The sequence below is a fragment of the Carettochelys insculpta genome, chromosome 7 (genome assembly GCF_033958435.1).
Source record: "Carettochelys insculpta isolate YL-2023 chromosome 7, ASM3395843v1, whole genome shotgun sequence".
NCBI classification, from domain to species: domain Eukaryota; kingdom Metazoa; phylum Chordata; order Testudines; family Carettochelyidae; genus Carettochelys; species Carettochelys insculpta.
The window spans coordinates 58,225,632-58,246,461 of record NC_134143.1 but is presented as its reverse complement, the minus strand read 5'-3'; the positions used below and the strand labels follow the sequence as shown (position 1 = coordinate 58,246,461).

The following is a 20,830-nucleotide window of genomic DNA, read 5'->3' as shown; positions in this document are numbered from 1 at the left end:
GCACATCATACACTACAGTGTCTTGCTAATGGCTACTGAAAACATCCAATAACTTCAACACAGAGCTCTTGTGTATTTGTAAATTAGTCTAATTTTCGGCTCAGAAACACATGAGGGTAACCACCTGGGGGTTTGGAAAGCGTTAGCCATTATGATCAGCAGGGCTGACAGCCACCGCAGGCCCAGGGCAAGGTGTGTGTACAGGTGGCTTGGTGCTCTCAGAAGGGGTGGGGCTTAAGATGGAAGGGACGGGGCTGGGGCAGCCAGCCCCTGTCCCCGCATCCCAAACTCTCAGAGCTGCGTAGAGCACCTGGTGCAGTGCCCTGACAGCAAATTAAAGGAGCCCAGGGCAAATACCCACATATTTCAGCCTGCATCATTTAAATTTAGGATGGTGAGGTTTGTGAAACTTGCAGCCTCTTTTAGAATTACATTTTTATGCAAACAGAAATGTATTTTGTCTTAGGTGCATGCCATTTGTATCAGCATCTTACTGTAAAGCAGGGATCTGTACACGTTAGAAAATTCATAAGGTCGGTGATACGCAACACTAACCCAAACCAGAAAATCCTTCCTGAAGCCACATTCCTGATAATATTCACCTGTTTGCAATGCCGCACTTTGATTACTGCTGTACTGTAAGATACAGGTTCTCCTAAAGGTGAGAAAACTCCTTTTGAGTTCTGAATCTTGTAAAGTTTTTGGAATCTTTCAAATCTCGATTAAACAGAAAAGAAGACCACAAACTTCAACTGTAGAGACGAGAAAAATAGTTTTTAAAAACAAAAGAACTATGGAGTTTTAAATATTTACCCTTCTTAAAAAGTAGATACAAATAAACACATTACAACTACTCTGCCTTCTTCTCATAGGCTACATCTGCACTGGCACACGATGTCAAAGTAGCCTATTTCGATGGTCTTCTTCTCATAGGCTACATCTGCACTAGCACACGATGTCAAAGTAGCCTATTTCGACGCTCCCCGTCGCTACTTCAACATTGAACGTTGATGGCACCAGCCCTGGAGGACGTGTAGACGATACGCGTCCAAGTAGCCTATTTCGATGTAAGAACATCAAATAGGCTACTTGGATGCATATCGTCTACACGTCCTCCAGGGCTGGTGCCATCGACGTTCAATGTTGAAGTAGCGACAGGGAACATCGAAAGGAGCCGCCCCGGAAGGAAATGTGGAGCGTCCACACACACAAGCGCTCCCCGTCAAAATAAGGGGCCAGCAAAGCCCCAAGCCACTCCCTTAAAGGGCCCCTCCCAGACACACTCACCATGCACAGCACGAGATCCACAGAGCCGACAACCAGTTGCAGACCCCGTGTGCGCAGCATGGACCCCCAGCTGCAGCAGCAGCAGCCAGAAGCCCTGGGCTGGACAGAGCATCTCTCAACTCATCCACTGATGGCCGCCATGGAGGACCCCGCAGTTCAGCAGCTTCTCTTTCTAAAGCAGACTGAAAATTCTTCTTCAATAAGAACTCTCTTTCATATTCAAATTTGACACATTAACACGTGGTTTGAACCGGGATGCAAATTTTCTGGAACATTATAGAGGCTCTTTGGCATACTTGACTTAATCTAATTCTTGACTTCCCCCACCCCCCACTGCTCTCTGATTTGCTCACCTTGACCGTTTTTTTTCTGATTTGTCAACTTTGATTACTGTTTTTGGTTCTCTATGCCTTAAATATTGAGTCTGTTCTGGTATGGTTGTGGCCTGAAGAAGTGGGTCTGTCCCACGAAAGCTCACCTAATAAATTATTTTGTTAGTCTTTAAAGTGCTACTTGACTGCTTCTTTGTTTTGATCATCTTTAATGTTTTACTTGGTTGTTGTCTATTGCTTATCTGTCTTGTCTTTTAGACTGCAAACTCTTAGATGAGGGACTGTGTACCACCAAGCATGGTGGAAGGGGCTCCCACAAACCTGGGACCTTACAGAGCTACTCTTATGTAAATAGTAATACTAACAATGAGACTTATAAACCAAAGTCCAAGCTGTAAACGTTGGATGCAAAATTCATCTATTCTGAGTTCCAGGGGCTTGTTTGGGCCCATCACTCAAAAGGCTTGGACAGGCAAATATTTGAACAAAGGATAAATTTCACCCAATGCCGTCCTCTGAAAGACTAAGAATAAAATCCACTTTCTAACTGAACATGCTGAATTACACAAATGCTTTCAGCATGTGAAACCCAGCTCATTCCATTAATGTTTAAAAATATTTTTGCATAAAATGAAAAGGTTACATTCTATCGAATAAAAATTAAATTGATTGAGCAATATACATGAGGCTGTGGGTGACATCTTTGTTCCACTGAGGTCTATTGACTTCAGTAGCGGGCTGGGATTTCACCCTATGTTCTTTTGGGGGTAGGACATGGTACTTACATAACCACAATCATTTTAATGAGAAGACTGGCTTCAAGGAGGGGTATTTTAATCACTCACTTAGTCCCCAGTGCAGACAGTATTTAAGCAAGTGCTTAAGTACATTCTTATTCAACACATGCTTTGCTTTAAGCATTTGCCCATGTTCTACTGAAAACTGATGAACTGTGGTCATAAACCTTTGGTTCTGCCATTTACTCCTTTGTAAATATGATGGGGAAATGTACTCTGTGCAGCTGAGCCACAGCTGAGAAAGTACGAATTGAAAGACGACCCTTCAGTTCAATTCTCTAAAAACCAACTAATCTCTTCATTCCTTGGTAAGTGTTCAAAACGTCCACTACCATCACGAGTGCATTAAGTGGGAGACCACAGCAGCCATTTTCTTTAGACATAGACAGTAAAGGTAGCTTAGAGAAAGGGAGTGTCATATGCAAGGCTATATATAGAGTTCTGCTCTTAGGAAAATTACAACTTAGCCCTGACTTTTAAGATGTTGATAGCAACCGTAATGCATAATATATAACTGACCTTCCTGAGAAAGAGCATTTTAAAATAATCAAAAGCTAATTGTGCAATCTGACTAGACAGCCCATAAATACAAGCGCAAGAAAAGCCTGCAGATGCACACACAAAAGAGTAAATTGTGAGTCAACGTGAGTCAAAGCTAGACTACACATGGTGAAGCTTGTAAATAAAACATGCCAGCCAATATGCTCCCTCAACTCTAAATGACAATTGAGTAGTTTGGCATTGAATTAATTAATTCAAAAAATAGAAACACATTAAACTTTTATGCCAAAAATGCTCTTCAGTTCTGAAACTACTACAGATAGATGAAGAAAACTCTTTGGTGAAGATTTCCACCAGCATTTTCCTTTTTTACCCTAACATTTCATCACTGCACATTGATATTCTCATGGTGGAAATGAAATGCCCTTTGACGGGGAGTGAGAATGGCTAAAATCACAATGGCTGTGTCTACACTTGCATTCCTCTTTTGAAAGAAGCACGCAAATGAGGGAAATTGAAAATGGAAATGAGGTGCAGATTTACACTTTTTTTATGGGAAGAAGGGTTCTTTGGAAGATGGGGTTTACTTTCGAAAGAGATGTGTCTACAAAGCTTTTCTTCTTTTGAAAGAATATGGAAATGAGGTGCCAGATTTGTAAATCTGCACCTCATTTTCATTTTTGATTTCCCTCATTTGCTTGCCTCTTTTGAAAGAGGAATGCATGTATAGACGCAGCCTATGTGAATTCTCTGTTTTGTTGGACTTTCCAACATCTGCATCTAGGAAACCCTGGAACACTTCTTGGGGTAGCAGAGACAAAATCAGGTAGAATGAGACTGAATGATTTCAACCAAGCCAAACTGAAAATGAAAATTGTTTTGTGTCTCTGCAGAAGGACCGCTGACAGCCAGAGCACAATTCCTCTGGAAGACTGGGGAAAGACCAGATGCTTACATGTACTGGCATGTGACTTCAGAATAAGCATGCTTGCTGCTGGTTGAAGGGGTGAGTCCATATGAAGATGCAATACCCACAAGTGGGCTACAGCTACCAGTTCTCCTACACCTTTTTGAATGCTTTGAAGGGATCCTTTCTATTTTGGTACTTTTGTATCCATTATAGTTTATGCTATGAAAACACTAGGGATAGAGTTACACTGCAGCAATCTGTTGGAAGAAGTTACTGTTGGAAGATATCTTCCAACAAAATTTCTGTTGACAGATCATGGCCACACATGAAAGTGGATCTCTCTGTGAATTCATTCGGTCAACAGAGAGCGTCCAGACTGCCCGGCCGCTCTCTCAACAGAACAGCCAACCAGAAGCACAGCAGACAGGACTGCCCAGGACCCGGAAGCCCTGTCTGTCAACAGAGGGCCCCCCAGAGCATCCACACCGTTTTTTTGTCAATAGATTCTATCAAGAAAGATGTTCTGCCTCATGGGGGAGGGACAGAAGGCTGTTGACAGAAGTGCTCAGTTCTATTGATAGTATGTTGACAGAACGCATTTTTAGTGTAGATGGTCTGTGAGTTTTGTCGACAAAACCAGGAATCTTTTGTCAAAACTCTCGTGTAACCACAGCCTAGATGTTTTATTTTGGTTTAAAAGTTGACATGTTGTTTCTGTCAAGGCTGTTGATTAGCCACAGTCATCTGAAGAAGCTAATTGACTGCTGTGAGAAATATCATGAAACCAAAGAAATATGGGAATGAAATTCCTGACAAAACACAAGCCTTGTGCCTCAATAATTAAGGCAACCCCACACTTCACAAAGTCAAAACTGAAATTGCCTTTCAAACTCTCACAGAGATTAGTTTCAATGAGGAGATTAACATTTCGGAGGACTGAAACTGGATTTTATTAGGAGTAACCCTAAAAGATACTACCCCCTAATGGTAATCAACGTCTGACTCATCCATGGAGTCACCAGAAATGCTGCACAACAATTCACAAACATACACACATGATAGCTACAAAATCAGAAGGCAAAAGCAACCTTACCGTCCATTTCTCATGTTCATGATTCCTCACAAAATATAGTGATTGGAAAACAGTATAATTTGTGAAATATGGGATGTAATTCATGCTACATAGGGATACCTCAGCACTTTATCTTACAAAATGGTCTTTTCAAGTGTTTGTTATTAGCAATCATGCAAAAACAATTAGTTGTTCAAGCAGTTAAGAAGGTAAATATCCCTTAAAAGGGTTTGTGCTTTTCAAGCCTTAAATGCAACAGTTGTAGACCCAAAGACTGTTCCTGAGAGTTTGGTTATTTTTTGTTGCTCATCTGAATGGGTTTCTTTGGATCATGTGTTGTAAATCCTCGAAGCTCTTTTAGCTACGGTCTGAGCTTCCAATGAATTCTCTTCTTGCTCCTCTGCCCTCTTATGTTTTAAAAATATGTCTGACTTCAAAAAGCGGCTGTAGCTGTCATACTTCATGAGATTGAATATCTAGAAAAGAAACAAAAACAATTATTCAAATAAAATAGATCTTACACCAGAAGAATAATAGGAAAGTTCTAAAATTTTGTTCTGTCAGCAAATGTGTTCACTAAAATATTCTGGCAAGAAAGCATGACATTAAAATAAATCTTAAATGCTCTAAAAGTGATTGTACACTGCACATAGCATTATGGGGTTCCATGTTCATTAATGTCCATATCAAATTTGATCAGTCCATGGGCCAAGTGACGGTTGTCCTGCCTGAGACCACTACAAATGCAACCTGACATTTGAAAGTCAGACTCTCCCACCACAACCTGTAGTAAAGGGTCTGCATCTGGCACTCAGCTACCAATTGTATATGACTGTCCAAGTGAGGACATAACCCAGCTCCCACCCAGCAAGGTTGGCTGGGCAGGACCACCAGGAGAAAAAATGCAGTGAAGATGGCATTCAGTCAGTGCAGTAGAAAGATGTGACTCGGAATGCACAGAGGGGGCAAAGCTGCATACACCCACCTTTCTTGACTACCACAGTAGAGAGTGAGCATGAACACAGCAGGATTAACAAAAATGTCTCTAAATTATTTAAGCCAACAAGTGGCTGAAGGTGCAAATGTGAAGCTGACTGAAATAGCTGCCTTGTCCAACACTCCTGATGTTTAGCTCACACTGGTTTATCCAACATTTTGTACTCCCGCAAGGGGTGATAGCCTGGTTCCACTCAAAGCAGTGGAATTTTGCCACTGGCTTTGGACAGACAGGATTTGATCCACAGAATGCACTTGGGCACTAGGCACTACATAATAATAAATGCTTCACCTGGAGCCCCTTCATACTTTCTAAAAATAAATATCTCATCCCCATTTTTCCACTGCCCTTTTTTAAGTCTTTTTGGGAGACAGACCTGTTGTCTTTTCGAGGATTTCCTGTTCCCTGCTGTTCTTGAACTCAGCTTCATCCTTCAGCTCAGCTGTTTTCTCCCCTCCTACTTCCCTCTATTTCTAAGCAAACTCATACAGCTCTCTTGGATTTTTTACTATCACCATCAAAAAGCCTTTAGTGTTCTCAGTTGTCTAGGCTGTGACTTTTGTCTTGGGCTAGAAAGGGGAGAAAAATATACTGCAAATCATAACTGCGAACCGTAACTGAAACAAAACAAACGCATACATCAACCTCTTGCAATGAATGCACCAGAGCAGTCTCTCTGAATCACACTTTGTGACTGATTATATTTTATGGTGCTCAATGTTACTAAGTTAAACTTCCAAGAGGAATTTTTGGATTCTCAGTGGCTTCAGTAACTAGGGTTACAAATTCCATGTGTGGGTAATTAAAACTGTAACTTTATGGGTCTCATTCCTAAAATGTTCCGAACTGTTAGTGCCACTGTGACTTACTACCTTGTCGAACAAAAGTTTGTTCTTTTCACCTCTGTAGTAATCTTAGCTACGAAAAGCCCTCAAACACATGCAACGTGCATATATGTTGTAACATCTTGCTTGCAAAATAAATGACACAAGGGCTTTTGTACCAATTGATGCATACTTTTTACAGTATAAACCTCCCTGTTTTAATTTAAATTCTAAATAGATTTAAATTAATTTTAACTCATGTTAGCTACCTTGGTGGACAATGTTAGCAGTGACAAGCCACAAGGTGACAGGTTAACCCTGTTCCTCCCACAAGGATTTGACCTTGACTAGTTACACCAAGTTAAAAATTACCTGCACTGTGCATCCACTAGCATTCTACACTGAGACTGCAGTGAAGACCTAGAGGTTAGAGGTTCACAGGCTAGAGTCTGGAACTTATATTAACAGACTCTTCCTTTTCATGGTGACAACTGGGAATGTCTCATGACGAGCAAATACTACAAAGATCAAACCCAAGTTTGTAAGAGTCCTGGAGTGTGACAACTACACAGATTACTGTGGGCTTTTGATAATCAGGTGCAGAAAGAGAACTTCCTCTCTCTTTAAACTGCATGGATGAGATTCATTAGAATCTTTGCATAGAACAGGTATGTGTACCTGAGAGAACAGTTTGAAATTCACAAGGTTTCTATGAACCACTAAAGTTTCATTTCCACATAGTGAAGAGCAGCCTTTGTGCTAAAGCTGTAGCCAAACAACTACATACATGGGGCCAAACACTGACACTCTTACAAATGTTTTGTAGTACCTCATCCCCCGTAAGAAATGCCAATGGAGTCAACAGTTCTACTTGAGAAGTAAATTGCTATGCACCATGAGTAAGGTCAGAGTCTGAGCATTCAAGTTATGTCTTTTTATACTTAATAAATACAGTGCCAGCCACATCTCAGATTGTTGTCATGGGAGTAAATTACACCTCTCCTTGTAACTTAATAATGATTCAAGCCAGAGAAGAACATAACGGCTGCTGGAGTACTATGTAGCAGGATCAAACCAAAGCTGCATTCCATAGGGTGGAAATCTGCAGCAATGCTCAGATGTTCTGTTTTAAAGCATGTACAGACATTCTGAAGCAGAATAATAATGGGGTTCCCCTTGAACCTGGTATGGCATGTGTCCCTAATTCATGCTTCTCTGGCTGATCCCATCAATGCACGGATCCCTCTGCTGAAAAGGAGAGCAGATGAAGTCTTTTGTACGCTCTCCAATTTCATTGTCATGGTCACGTAATCACCTATTACAAATGGTAACTTTGGAGTTTACAAGGACACTTTCCTTTCCCCATCCCCTAACTCAAACAGATTCCTCCTTCAAAGATTCTGCTCTCTCACACAGAAACTGGGCTTCAGACATTTCCATGGTTAATCATATGGAATCCACTTCAAGAGGAGCGGCAGCTTTGCTCAGCAGCCCCTTTCAGTACCTGAAAGATGCATTTAGCGTGTGATGTCACCTTTGTCCGATATGCTGTTTAAATCAAAGAAAATACAAATACTCAGAAGTCTGGTGGCAATGGCACACTCTTTGGAAGCTGCAAGTGAGAATCAGTGACTCCACAGTCTATGGCAAAGTAGGTTAAAAAAATGAAGAGAACCTGTCTCCAAAGTGGACATCTACAGAATTCTGCCCAAAGTCTTACACTGCCAGATCGGCTGGGGTTGGGATCCCAAGAATGATGACTCTTGAGCCCTGAGGAAGTTCAGATCGAAACCCTTCCTCGAGCACGACAGATTTTTCAAGCAGGATACAGACGCTCATTTCCCAGCTCAGCCCCTCCCTCTTTAAAGCACAAGGAGATGAGAGACAGTTTCCCAGGACATCTGCCCCATTCTGATTCAATGAGCAGCTGAAACCAACCAAGGAGAAAAAAGTCCTGAAGCAGACTTCCAGGACCACAAGACAGCCAGTAACAGAATTCAGTGCTACTGAAACCAGCATCACTGCTGTCTCAGTCCAAGAGGGTGTGTAGGAAAATATAGGCATGAAATCAGTTGGCTGATGGATTCCCCAGATGTTCACTAAAAACACAGAGGCAAATCCTACCGTGCGGCCACTGAAAGCCTCTTCAGCAGATCAGGTGCCAAGAGGCAAACATCACATTAGGAGACTGTGGCGGAGATGGGGAAAAAGGATCTGAGCCTTGATGCATCCGCAGACGTTCACTTCTGCATGGTAATTATTTCAGCAGAAGTAACCTCCAAAGAAGGGCTGCAGCGCCTCTCCACACCTGATGGGGATGGGACTCCTTCACTCCCACCTTCCAGGAATCTTCCAAGTGTCCAGAGCCGGAGCTGGCCTCCGGATTTCATCCAAAACAAGCGCAGAGCGCCACGCAGTCACCAGCTCCCACCTTACTACAGAACCTTATGCTATCACAGACAGTGTAGGAGTTTTGCCTGAGAGATAGCTGGAGCAGCAGGTGCTCTGCAGAGAGAGCACTGTAGATAATGTTTCCCGGAGGGTACGGCTGCAAACAACTTATTTACCAAGCCGCTTTATTCTCAGCAGCTTTTCACTGGCATTTTTAAAAAGCTAACAAGCACAGAACAGACTGAACTAGAGTCTGAGCTCTTCTCTGCCAGGCAGTGTTCTCTCCATCTCAGTAACAGAACAGTATCGGTGGGGTAGCCGTGTTAGTCTGGATCTGTAACAGCAACGAAGGATCCTGTGGCACCTTATAGACTAACAGAAAAGTTTTGAGCATGAGCTTTCGTGAGCACAGACTCACTTCATCAGATGCTGGTCTTGGAAATCTGCAGGGCCAGGTATAAATAAGCCAGAGCAAGCGTGGGGATAACAAGGTTAGCTCAGTCAGCAATTACTGCTGGTAGTAAGCCTCACCCTTGCTGACTGAGCTAACCTTGTTATCCCCATCCTTGCTCTGGCTTATTTATACCTGGCCCTGCAGATTTCCAAGACCAGCATCTGGTGAAGTGAGTCTGTGCTCACGAAAGCTCATGCTCAAAACTTTTCTGTTAGTCTATAAGGTGCCACAGGACCCTTTGTTGCTGTTCCAGTAATAGAACAGGCTGCCAGATCAAGGCTCCTCTGCCCCTGTTTGCATAATTCACCTTCCCTCTGATGCAATTCTGCCCTTTGGAGCATCCAACTCTGCAAGCCACTGCAGAATAGAGCACAGGGCATCCAAGCCTTCATTCTGCCTGGAATCCAGGAAGTGCACATCGCTGTGCCTCTTGTAAGATCATCCGCTTTCATACACACACATGGGAGCTCCTTCTCCTTGTTAGCAGGCAACGTACTGTAATATTATGGGTGTTCTGGGCACAGCTGAGAGAAATGATCCTGGACAAATTGCTTAAAACCAGGACACTTACAGCCCAGGCTGTGATTTTCTTCTCACTAAGGCAAATCAAACCAGCCATAAAAATACCTCTGCCAGCCTCACTGGCCAGCCAGAAGCCACACAAGCAAACCTACAGATTTTCCAGCTGCTCCTAATGCTCAAACCAGCAATCCTCCTGCTCAGGTGAGAGGTTATTAAAACATACTTCAGCAAATCCACACAGATTCTTCCAAGCCCCAAAGGGTCCAGCCACATTCCCAGGTAAATATATACTTAGCTCTTACCTAAAACAGCACACTGTGCCAGTCCTTTAGAATCTAAAATCTAAGGCTATGTCTACACTACAGAGTTTTGTAGACAAAACCAGGGTTTTGTAGACAAGATTCATGGAGCGACTACACACAAAATGAATTTTGTTGACAGAAACCATTGATAAAAACGTGGTGTAGACGCTCCGGGGGACCCTTTTGTCAACAGAGCAGATCAAAAGATCAATCTGCTTTTTTTGTGTAGATGTGATCTACCAACCGAAGTTTTGTCGGAACATCTCTTCCAACAGTAACTTCTGTAGACAGATACTTCTAGTGCAGACATAGCCTGAAGGTTTATTAATAATGAAATAAAGAATAGGGTGAGAGAGAAAAATCATTAAAGTGGTACATTACAAACACCAATTAAAGCTCCTGATGCAGGCCAGTGGCGTTAAATGTTGATTTCTTGAAAATCTCTGAAAGCACACCCCATGAAGGGTGGGAGCCCAGTTCATGTAGGCTCAGTTCATGAAGCCTGAGGACAAAGATGGTCACTGCCTGGGCCACCTTATAGCTTGCCATGTGGAGGGAAATAATTCTTTTTTTCTTCCATAAGCAATGAAGTATCACCTGACCAGGTGGGCTGCTGTGGCACTCTGCCATTGGTTGCATCCCAGAGGACAAGTCCCAAATTCCTGAGACGTGTGTTCAATATCCGAGTCTTTGTCCCTTTGTTCAGTCCATGTCACATGACTGAGGAGGTGATCACACTTACCATTGTGAATCTCAGTGCAAAAATATTTCTAATGCAGGTATAAAGCCAATATCTATAACTTTACACACAAACATGGTACAGATATACAAGCAGCATAACCAGATTCAGGGTATTACCAGCTTTCATTAGACACCTCACTTGGCCCATCTGGCACAAGATTTGGTGTCACTAGATACAATGGTGACAGAAATTGCTTTCATATTTAATTTAAAAATCCAGCAATCTCACAGCATGCCCTGACAGAATGGAAACTACAGACAGCAACATCCCTGGCCCTACAGTCCCACCACCTCTTGGTCCCTGCCACCTTCACTGCATACTTTCACACCAGCCAGCAAACATGTCCTCAAGCGAGCAAGTAAAATTTAATGACTTTACCTGGTCCTGCAGCTTTTGAAACATTAGTGGGTGAGGTTCTTCCAATATTGTCTCATTCAAACGGGACTGCCCTTCAACGTTCACTTGGGAGGAAGCTTTGCTGGACAGGAAAGTCATGTAAATTTCTTTAGCCTTTTCTTGCATCTGTGAAAGATCAAATATTTACAGTGGGAACATGTAATTTTGCCAGAGTCCTCCTATAAAATATGCTCATGCCATGGGAGATGCTTCCCTCAGAGGCAGCCTCTTAGAAATAAGAGAGAGAGTTCACAGAGAGAAAATGTGTAATAAGTTGTTTTGTTTTCATGCACATTCTAGCTGGAATTTCCAAAGCAGCTCAAGGGAGTCAGTGAGACTGAGCATATTTGAGCACCTAACTCTTTCAGGTTCCTTTGACTGTGCCAGATCCTGGCTTCTGTTCTGTTTATGATTAAAAATAAAGGATCTGGCTCTTCTCAAATTTGCACAAGTGAGAACCAGGAATAAAACTGGCTGAAGTGCAGAATCAGGCCCCAGGATGCCACATCATGTAGGAAACTTTCTTCCCTTTTTTGTATCACAGAGCAGGCAAAGAAAGCAACCAAACAGAAATCAGATATGTGGGGCCTTATGACCGCATTCTCTATCTAATAGTGATATTCACACTGTTTTGTTCATCATAGGAAATATTTTCCTTAAAGGCCAAATCCTGCAACACGCTGAGTGTTCACCACCTTTAATGTGAACTGAAAGTATTCAGCATTTCATCCAAGAAGTCAACACCTTGTAATGAACAGGCCCTGAGCGTGCAAATATGTAACAGCAATGGAGGAGGCTTTCCACAGCAGCTGAGGATGTCCAGGGTGGCTTCTTTGAGGTACAGGTTGAACCTCTCTCATCTGGCACCCTCAGGACCTGACAGGTGCCAAACAAGAGAATTTGCTGGAGCACAGGTCAGTATTGTCTAACACATTACCAACATTTCCACTGCTTACTGGGTCTTGTAAGATATTTAGGAGTATATTACAGCTAAATAACGGCACAGAACACTGAGAGCCAGGACTGGTGGCTATAAACAAACTTTACAGAATCACAAGAAACTTGGCCACATCCATAATAAGTGGTTGTCTGGCTAACTAAAATCATGCCGGATTACGGATATTCCCAGATGAGAAAATTCCAGATTAGAGAGATTCAACCTGTAATTTATTTTTCGTTGCTTGTTCTGACTGAAGCAGATGTTCTGTTTCAGTGGCTGGCCTTTTCTTCATAAAGCGGGGATAATGACAATGCTTGGCACTCTTAAGCTTCAAAACACTTCATGAGGGACCCTAATCCTGTGCTCACTGAAATCAACTACAAAGCTCTACTTGCTTAGGAATATCATGCAAACATATAAGAGAATAAGCACAGTGGGTGACTAAATTGTTAAAAAACAGATCTTAAATGGGTGTTCTAAATTTTTCATACTTAGAGCTGCCTGCCAGCAGACACCAGACGATAATTAGCAATGGGTAACCATAAATATTCTCTATTGTATATTTAACGAGGAGCAGTATTCATAGAGCAGCGTGAGCCAGAAGACTTCATCTGTGATGGAAAGTGAGACTGAAGAGGAAAGCACTTAAACTCTTAGTCATGAACAAAATGCAGGAATACCGTTATGTTATATAGCTCAGAATAGACATTTAGGGATAATTAACAGGAAAGTTATACATGTCTGAGTATCTTAGAATATTCCTAAAGTCTAAAGAATTAACCCTTTCACAGCTGATAACACACACACGTTGTATATCAGCATTGCTTTTTAAAAGAGAATATTCATTCAGGAGACTGAAACATCCAGATAGAATAGATAAAACCAATCATATTCAAGGTGTCTCTTTGGGAGCCATAAGAACTAGGGCTGTGATCATGGTCAATTTCACACTAAAGAGAATAAGATCACTCAGGTTTGCTCTAACTAGAAAAGTTACACTGAGGGCACAGCTTCACTACAAGGAAGGTTGACCTGGCTGTGGTTGATCTTCCAGAGTTTGATTTAGCGCACCTAGTAGGGACTTACAAGGCACCTGCCGGTACTCCTACCCCTCGCTAGGAGTAAGGGAAGTCAGGAGGAGAGTTTTTCCTGTTCACCTCCCGCTGTGTGGATGGCTGGCAAAAATCGATTTTAGATACATCAACTCCAGCTGTGCAATTCTTGTACCTGCATTTGCATATCTAAAATCGATTTTACCTACTAGTGTAGACCTGGCTTGACGTAACTCTCTCCATTGGACAGGCGTCTTTTTAATCAATATAATTATACTGCTATAACCCATACTGTGAATGCAGTTGTACCAATATAAAGGTGATTTTATGAGGACACTCACTTCACTTCCTCACTCAGAATAAGCTACATCACTTTTCTGCTAGTATAACTTCATCCTCACTGGGGCAGGGAAGGGAGGCCAATTTAACTATACTGGTACAGTGACAGCAATGACATTTTTTAAGAAAGAGATAGTCACTTTTTAATCAAGGTCTTAATTGCTTAGTCTGGAAAGAATCTAGATCCAGACATGGGAGAAAATAATTAAAAAAGAACAACAATAATGACAATAAGTAAATAAAAAGATTTCTGGGTTCGTTCAGAAGTGTTGGCCACTCTGGAATTGATTCACAGCAGTGTTCCCTATAAGCAGAGTGCTTGGATGGCTGCTCAGGAGAAATTCAGGTGCTGCCCAGCTAATTAGCAGAGTGTCCACTATGCCTACAGTAGGCAGCATATGTTTCTATTGGCGGTGCACATCTGCACATGCCTGGGTGCATGTAACAAAATTTATTCCACCCATGGATGGAACAAAATTAGGATTAACAGTGCTCACCAGAGCCTGCCTATTGAGTATTGCTGCTTCAGCATATGCCTGTGCTGCAGCTACGACGGAGGTGTGATTTCCAGCATGGCTATACATACTTGTTCTGGCTTCACTTGAGATAATGCACTCAAATGGCAGCATGGATACTGTGGCACTGGCAGAAAGCTAAGCTAGCCTGTCCAGGCCAAGCTCACCTGACCCCCTTGGATCCCAGAGTAGGAGACTAGCCCACCTGCAAGACCCACACTGCTATTTTTAGAATGCCAGATCAAGGAAAGCTAGCATGAGTCTGTCTGCCCAGGCTGGGAATTACCACTCCCAGCTGCAGTCTAGACATGCTCTCAGGGGCTTTCCAGGAAAACCTGAGCAGGAAGTAAGGATCTTGGAAGAGACATATATGGCATTCTTCCTCCCCCCGTCAGCTGGGTGATAAAAAGGACTGTGTAACCAAAACCCTGTTCTTTTAAATAAGTTTCAAAACTGAGGTCTTACTCATGTGTGGTCCTTAAAGATCCCTTGGAACTTTTCATTAGTATGCATGTGCTAACCCCATTGTCCTGACCAAATTCCAGTTTGGACAATAAGGTTCTGTCTCTAGAAATCCCACCCCCCTGCTGTTTCAAATTGATGATATTCCTCTCCACTTCCTTTCCCAGAGTCAAGTTCTGCTCTCAGACACATGTATGATTCCCAGAATAAGTGACTGGGGAAACCCAGATGTTCATCACAAGCCAGGCTCTGGCAGTTAAACTATTGTTTAGCTTTGCTGAGCTCTGTTTAACCATTGCCACGTTCCACCTTAGAAGTGGCTGCAGAGATTCCTGACCATACAAAGTTTGCAAGGTGCTTTGGGACCCTTTAAACTGAAAGGTGTTATCATGAGCTGCTGCTAACAAAGCAACAGGAGAATCTTCACTGGAACACTTTGCTACCTTTTTTCCAGTGGTTGAAAAGAAGCCATATGATTGGATAGATCTCAGTCCTGATCTGTGTATAACGTGCATTTGAAAAGGAACAAGTATTTTAATATTGTGAGCAGACAAGGCTCATGAGGTTTGTTTTTCAATCATGAACACACAGCAACTGTATACAACTGATTCTAATTCAATTTGTAATACAAACAGCCCTTTGTTTTATCAAACAAGAATCAGATTTGCTCTCCAGTTGCAGTGGGGCTTTTTGTTTCTGTTTTCAAGATGTTTTTAAAACTGTATTGGAGGGACAGCGGTGTTAGTCTGTATCTGCAAAAACAACAAAAAGTCCTGTGGTACACTATAAACTAACAGATATTTTGGAACATAAGCTTCTGATGAAGTGGGTCTTTGCCCACAAAAGCTTATGCTCCAAAATATCTGCCAGTCTATAAGGTGCCACAGGACTTCTTGTTGTTTTTCAAACTGGTGAGTTGTGTGAAAGCTGGCCACCAAACGTAACAATAATTTTGCTTAAGAACACATATTAGCATTTGTCCTGTGATCAAAGAGCTTTACTGACATTGACTAATTAACAGAGGGGAGACGATTAAAAAAAGATCTTATGTGGCAAAGGTACTGGAAATGACACTCCCTGAGTCCTCAGCACAGTTGTGGATGGTGCTGATGATGAAAAGGTGAGAAGAGGTAATGTATCCCTTAATTAAGTACTACAAGAAGTACAGGTATTTCAGAAACCTTTTTTATCAGCACATTTATGCAGTCATCATCCTGATGATTGTGCAAAGACTCAGGCTACAAAACTAAACTATGCTACGGATTGACACAAGGGGTCACAATAACCTTGTGCCATAGGGAGAAGCTCATTTAAGCCATTCAGGCTACAACGGAGCCCTGAACTCACCTGGAGGTTGTCCGTGCACAAATTTTCAACAGTTTAGTTAACAAACCTTTGCACGTCAACTCTGTCTGTTTGGTTGGGTTGGTTAAAGAGTAACTTATTCTGCTTTAGCTTATTTTGATAAAGAATGGATTTACGCCAAGCCAAAATAAACCTAGTTCAAACCAAAAGCAGTGTCCACACAGCCTTCAGTGGCAGTTTAAACTAGTTTAAAAATTAAAGCCTATGTGAAACCAGTGCAGGTGTCGCAGAGAAGCCATCAGACGAGACAAATAAGTAAAGTGTGACAGGAGATGGCAGTCGTAAACTTTGCATTAATATGCACACAGAAACAGGGACAAAAAGCCTAGGCAGAGAAGCAAGTAAAGAACAGGAGATGTCTCTTTCTTTAAATTTTTGATATAGGATCATGAATTGTGACATCTGAGTTTATTGTGAAAACTAATCTCCAGGGGGTCAAGAATGCAAGATACCATCCTGCCACGCCCAACAGTGTAATCCATGGGAAGGAGCAGAGCAGGTAAAGCCTGGGCTGAGTGCTGGGAGACCTGCTCCTGATTCTGCCACTAGCTTGATGTGTTCTCTGAGAATTCTGACACTGTAATGAAGCGACATTTATTAAGAACCCTAAGTAGGTTCTTATTCGTTTTGCCTGCGAACAGGTTTGGGGGTGAGAAAACGCATTGTAAATTCTACAGGGCTAAATTACGGCTGCTCTGCTGTTGGGAGGGGGCCCTGGAAGAGGAAGGCAAACGCCTTTCTAAGAGGCTGCTTAGCAGCTGGCACCCTTCAGGTATAGGGCAGGAGGCCCCCTAGTGCTCCCAGCTAGACATGCTGTCCCCACCCACTGAGACATGCTGACTGACAAGGGTAGGCAAGTTTATGATGCAGGAGCACACACTGTATTTGTCATGGAGGGCAGTAACTGTTACTCATGAGCATACTTTCCACAGTATGTTGGGAAGTAGCATGGCAGCTCCTGGTTTCTGCAAACATAATGTCTCCACTAGCTATTATTAGTAAGGCAGCACAACGCCTCAACCTTGCTTCCAACTCCTAAATCCACAGCATAAGCCCCCTTGACAAGGAAACAGGCCCAAAAGCTAGGGTACAATTTTACTCCATTTATTAAATCCAGTTCAGACTCTATGTGCCCTTGAAACATAGTCTGAATGAGAAGAGATTTATAAAACTACAATTTTAATAAGTTCCTTTGTTAACTGTGACCAGGGGACCTTCTGATGCCAACTGGTAGGGGAGACGGGAGCACACAGGTTTGTACAGTGATCCTCTGAGTCAGATATCTACATAATAGTTAACCAAAGAGCGGTTGAGAGGTCTCTACCAAGAGCCAATACCTAGAGGTCATGACACTTACCACATGATGTCTGTCTGGGAAGTAGTTTAAGAGACTGCTAAGCTGTAAAACATGAGGTTTGAAAATTGGAAGCAAAGCTAACTTTAACTAAAGTTAAGGAGAATGAGAGGTTAGCTCAATGTGCATAAAGAACAGTGGTTCTCAAGCTCCATTGCATCGCAACCCCCTCTGACAATAAAAATTACGACATGAACCCAGGCAGGCAGGGCAAGGAGTAGGCAGAACGGAAGCCTGAACCTTGCTGCTCTGGGCAAGTGGGGGAGGACGGGCAGAGTCTGGGGTTTCAGGCTGGGGCACTGGGGCTCCAGACCGGCTCTTGGTGACCCCATTAAATTGACCCACAGTTTGAGAACCACTGATATAGAACAATAGACATCCATTGAGAAAAGGTGTCCAGCTAAGGCTTTACTGAACTAAAAGAGACCCAGGATAACTCTCTGAAGAGGAGACTTCCTTGGGTAACAGAAAACTGTCTGCACCTCTGTTGAAAAAAACAAAACATAACAGGAGAGGGGACAATATTTAATCCTCCACAGAAGAACCAAGTGGATGCTGTGGCTGTCTTGTAGAAAGAGAGTCATAACCAGACAGTAAAGCACTGATCTGCAATATTTGATTAGCCATGAGACTATCTTTCTAATCAAGTCTAAGCTCTAAACTGTATGTTATGATTTTATTTCACATGTAATAATTTATCTCCAGTAGTTCTTCTTCCTGTTCCTTGACTCTCTAAGTTTTGTTAAATAACCTTATATTTGATTTCATCATAAACCCATCACAGGCTATGTCTGTACTACAGCCTACGTAGGCATAACCTTGTGTCACATGGTGGTGTGAATCAACCCATCTCCCCTAAGGGGCACGAGTTACACTGCCATAAGTGCTTGTGCCCCCAGCACGACCTTTGTGGAACAACTTCTCCTGATGACATAGCCCCTGCTGTTGGCCGAGGTGGTTTTATTATGCTGACAGAAGAGCTCTCGCCCATTGGTATCACTTTCAAGAGGCAAATTAATGTCTCATGCCACGATAAAAGCTGCAGACAACTTTAGCTCTCTTTCATTCTATCTTAGTTCTGTAAAGCAGGGGTGCGGAACTTCTGGCCCATGGGCTGGATCTGGCCCCCTGCTTCATTTTACTAGCTTGAAGCTCATCTCTGCATTGCAGGCCAGAAGCCCTAAATGTCAGTACACCCCTCCCCTCCCAAACTGGGAAGCTCTGAGTGCGGCCCTCGCCTACGCAGCACCACCCCCGCAGCTCCCATTGGACGGGAACTGCAGGCAATGGGAGCTGTGGGGACAGCACCTGTAGGTGAGGGCAATGCACAGAGACACCTGTCCCCCTACACCCAAGCCACTGGGACATGCTGGCAACTTCCAAATCTGGGAGTTGCTGGAGGTAAGCATCCCACGTCCTCTCCTACACCCTAACTCCCTGCCCCACCCCACTTCCCTTCATGCACTCTAACTCCCTGGCAGACATTGCATCCCAACCTCCTGAGCCTCTCCTGCACCCCATCTCCCACCCAGATCCCACACCCCAACCCAAACCTCCTGCTCTGAGTCCCCTCCTGCATTCCAAACCCTCTGCCCCAGCCCTGAGCCTCTTCCTGAACCCCAACCCCCACCCAAAGCCCACATCCCCAATCAGAGCCCTCACCCTGGTCCTACACCCTACCCTCTATCCCAGTCTGGAGCCCCCTCCCCATTCTGAACCTGTCATATTTTGCCCCATCCCAGTTATAGGTTTGCCAACTTTCCCTACCAGCCAGACCAGACACTATCACTATTCACAGCTACTTTTCACTATTCACTACCATTCACCTCAACTAACATCATATATGCGATCATGTGCCAACAATGCCCACATACATTGTATATAGGACAAACGGTAAACACTCTTCGACAAAGAATGAATGGACACAAAACAGACATCAGAAAGCTCCTAACTCACAAGCCTGTCAGCCAGCACTTTAATGAGCGGGCCATTCTGCTAATGACCTGAGAGTCTGCGTTTTACTGAAAAGGAACTTTAAGGATTGCCTACAGAGAAAATGTGCGGAATTCTCTTTTATGTTCAAATTCGACACATTAACACCTGGTTTGAATTGGGACGGCAATTAGCTGGCCCATTATAAGGACTCTTTTACATACGTTGTTTTATCTGACTCTTGACTTTCCCCCCTCCTACCACCCCTCTTCTCTTCCGATTTGCCCACCTTGATTACACTTTTTCTGATTTGTCACCTTTGATGGCTATTTTTGGTTCTCTGTGCCTTAAATATTGAGTCTGTTCTGGTATGACTGTGGTCTGAAGAGGTGCATCTGTCCCACAAAAGCTCACCACCTAATAAATTATTTTGTTAGTCTTTAAAGTGGTACTGTACTGCCTTTTTTTTTTTTCCAGTGGCATCCAGTTTGTCCAGTCAGGAAAGATGGCAACCCTAACCCCAAAGCCTAGGAGAAGCCCCAGGACCACACACAAACACATACTGGGGCTGTGTGTGGCCTACGAGTCATTTTTTCTGGAGGTCAGTGACAGCTGGTAGGAAAAAAGCTCCCCACCACTGCTTTAAAGGATGTAGATAAAAAGATTCTAAATCACTTTTAAAACCTATTGCAAATCCATCATATATTATAACGTGTATGTCATTCTTCCAACCTCCAGAAGCTTTGCTGACTTCATATATTGCATAAAGACTGGTACTGAATAATTGAAGGTAAATTGGAACTAGTTAATCATTGTCCATTCAATATGGCAATCTATCTGAGGATTCATTGCACTATTATCTCTATACATCTGTCTACCATTTCCTGCATCCGTGAGCACAAGCCTAAAATAGAAACTTAATGAAAAAAACTATGCAGATTATTTTATAAAGGAAAAAATGTGTCATCACCCCACTGCAAATCCACCATGAAGACTTTTAATGAGTTGTCCCTCTTAGAATACAATTTGATACTTGTTTAAGCACCAATGGAGGTTGCCTAACCCCACTGTGCATTATAGGACAGAAACAGCTGGTCCAGGTGAAGGAAACGATATTCCCTATTTGCTCACCCACTGCAGGGCCAGATCCACACCCACCAGTGAAGGCAGTACATTCTCTTGGTCGAAGAGTGAAGGGTATAGGCACATCTAGACACGAGAGCCATTCCATCCATTGGCTGCTTCAGAGCAGCCCATCCAAGTCCTGCCTTTTAGGGGACCCTATGAGCCTCAGGTCATCCTGGGGGATTACTGAGGGGCCTGGTGCCAGCTGCAGTGGCCCCA

The 20,830-nt window shown here is 43.0% G+C and overlaps 1 protein-coding gene across 2 annotated transcripts in view; it reads right to left on the bottom strand.

The window, feature by feature from the left end:
- Positions 1 to 3,942: 3,942 nt before the first annotated feature.
- RGS10 (regulator of G protein signaling 10) overlaps positions 3,943 to 20,830 on the bottom strand; it is a 33,352-nt gene continuing 16,464 nt past the window's right edge. Inside the window, exons 4-5 of one of the 2 annotated variants that reach the window (XM_074999782.1) lie at positions 11,510 to 11,653; positions 3,943 to 5,375 (exon numbers count right to left, since the gene is read on the bottom strand). In XM_074999782.1, coding sequence (XP_074855883.1) covers positions 5,229 to 5,375; positions 11,510 to 11,653 — 291 coding nt within the window. In that variant the 3' untranslated portion in view covers positions 3,943 to 5,228. The remainder of the gene's footprint in view (positions 5,376 to 11,509; positions 11,654 to 20,830) is intronic. The other variant, XM_074999781.1, reaches the window with a different exon arrangement.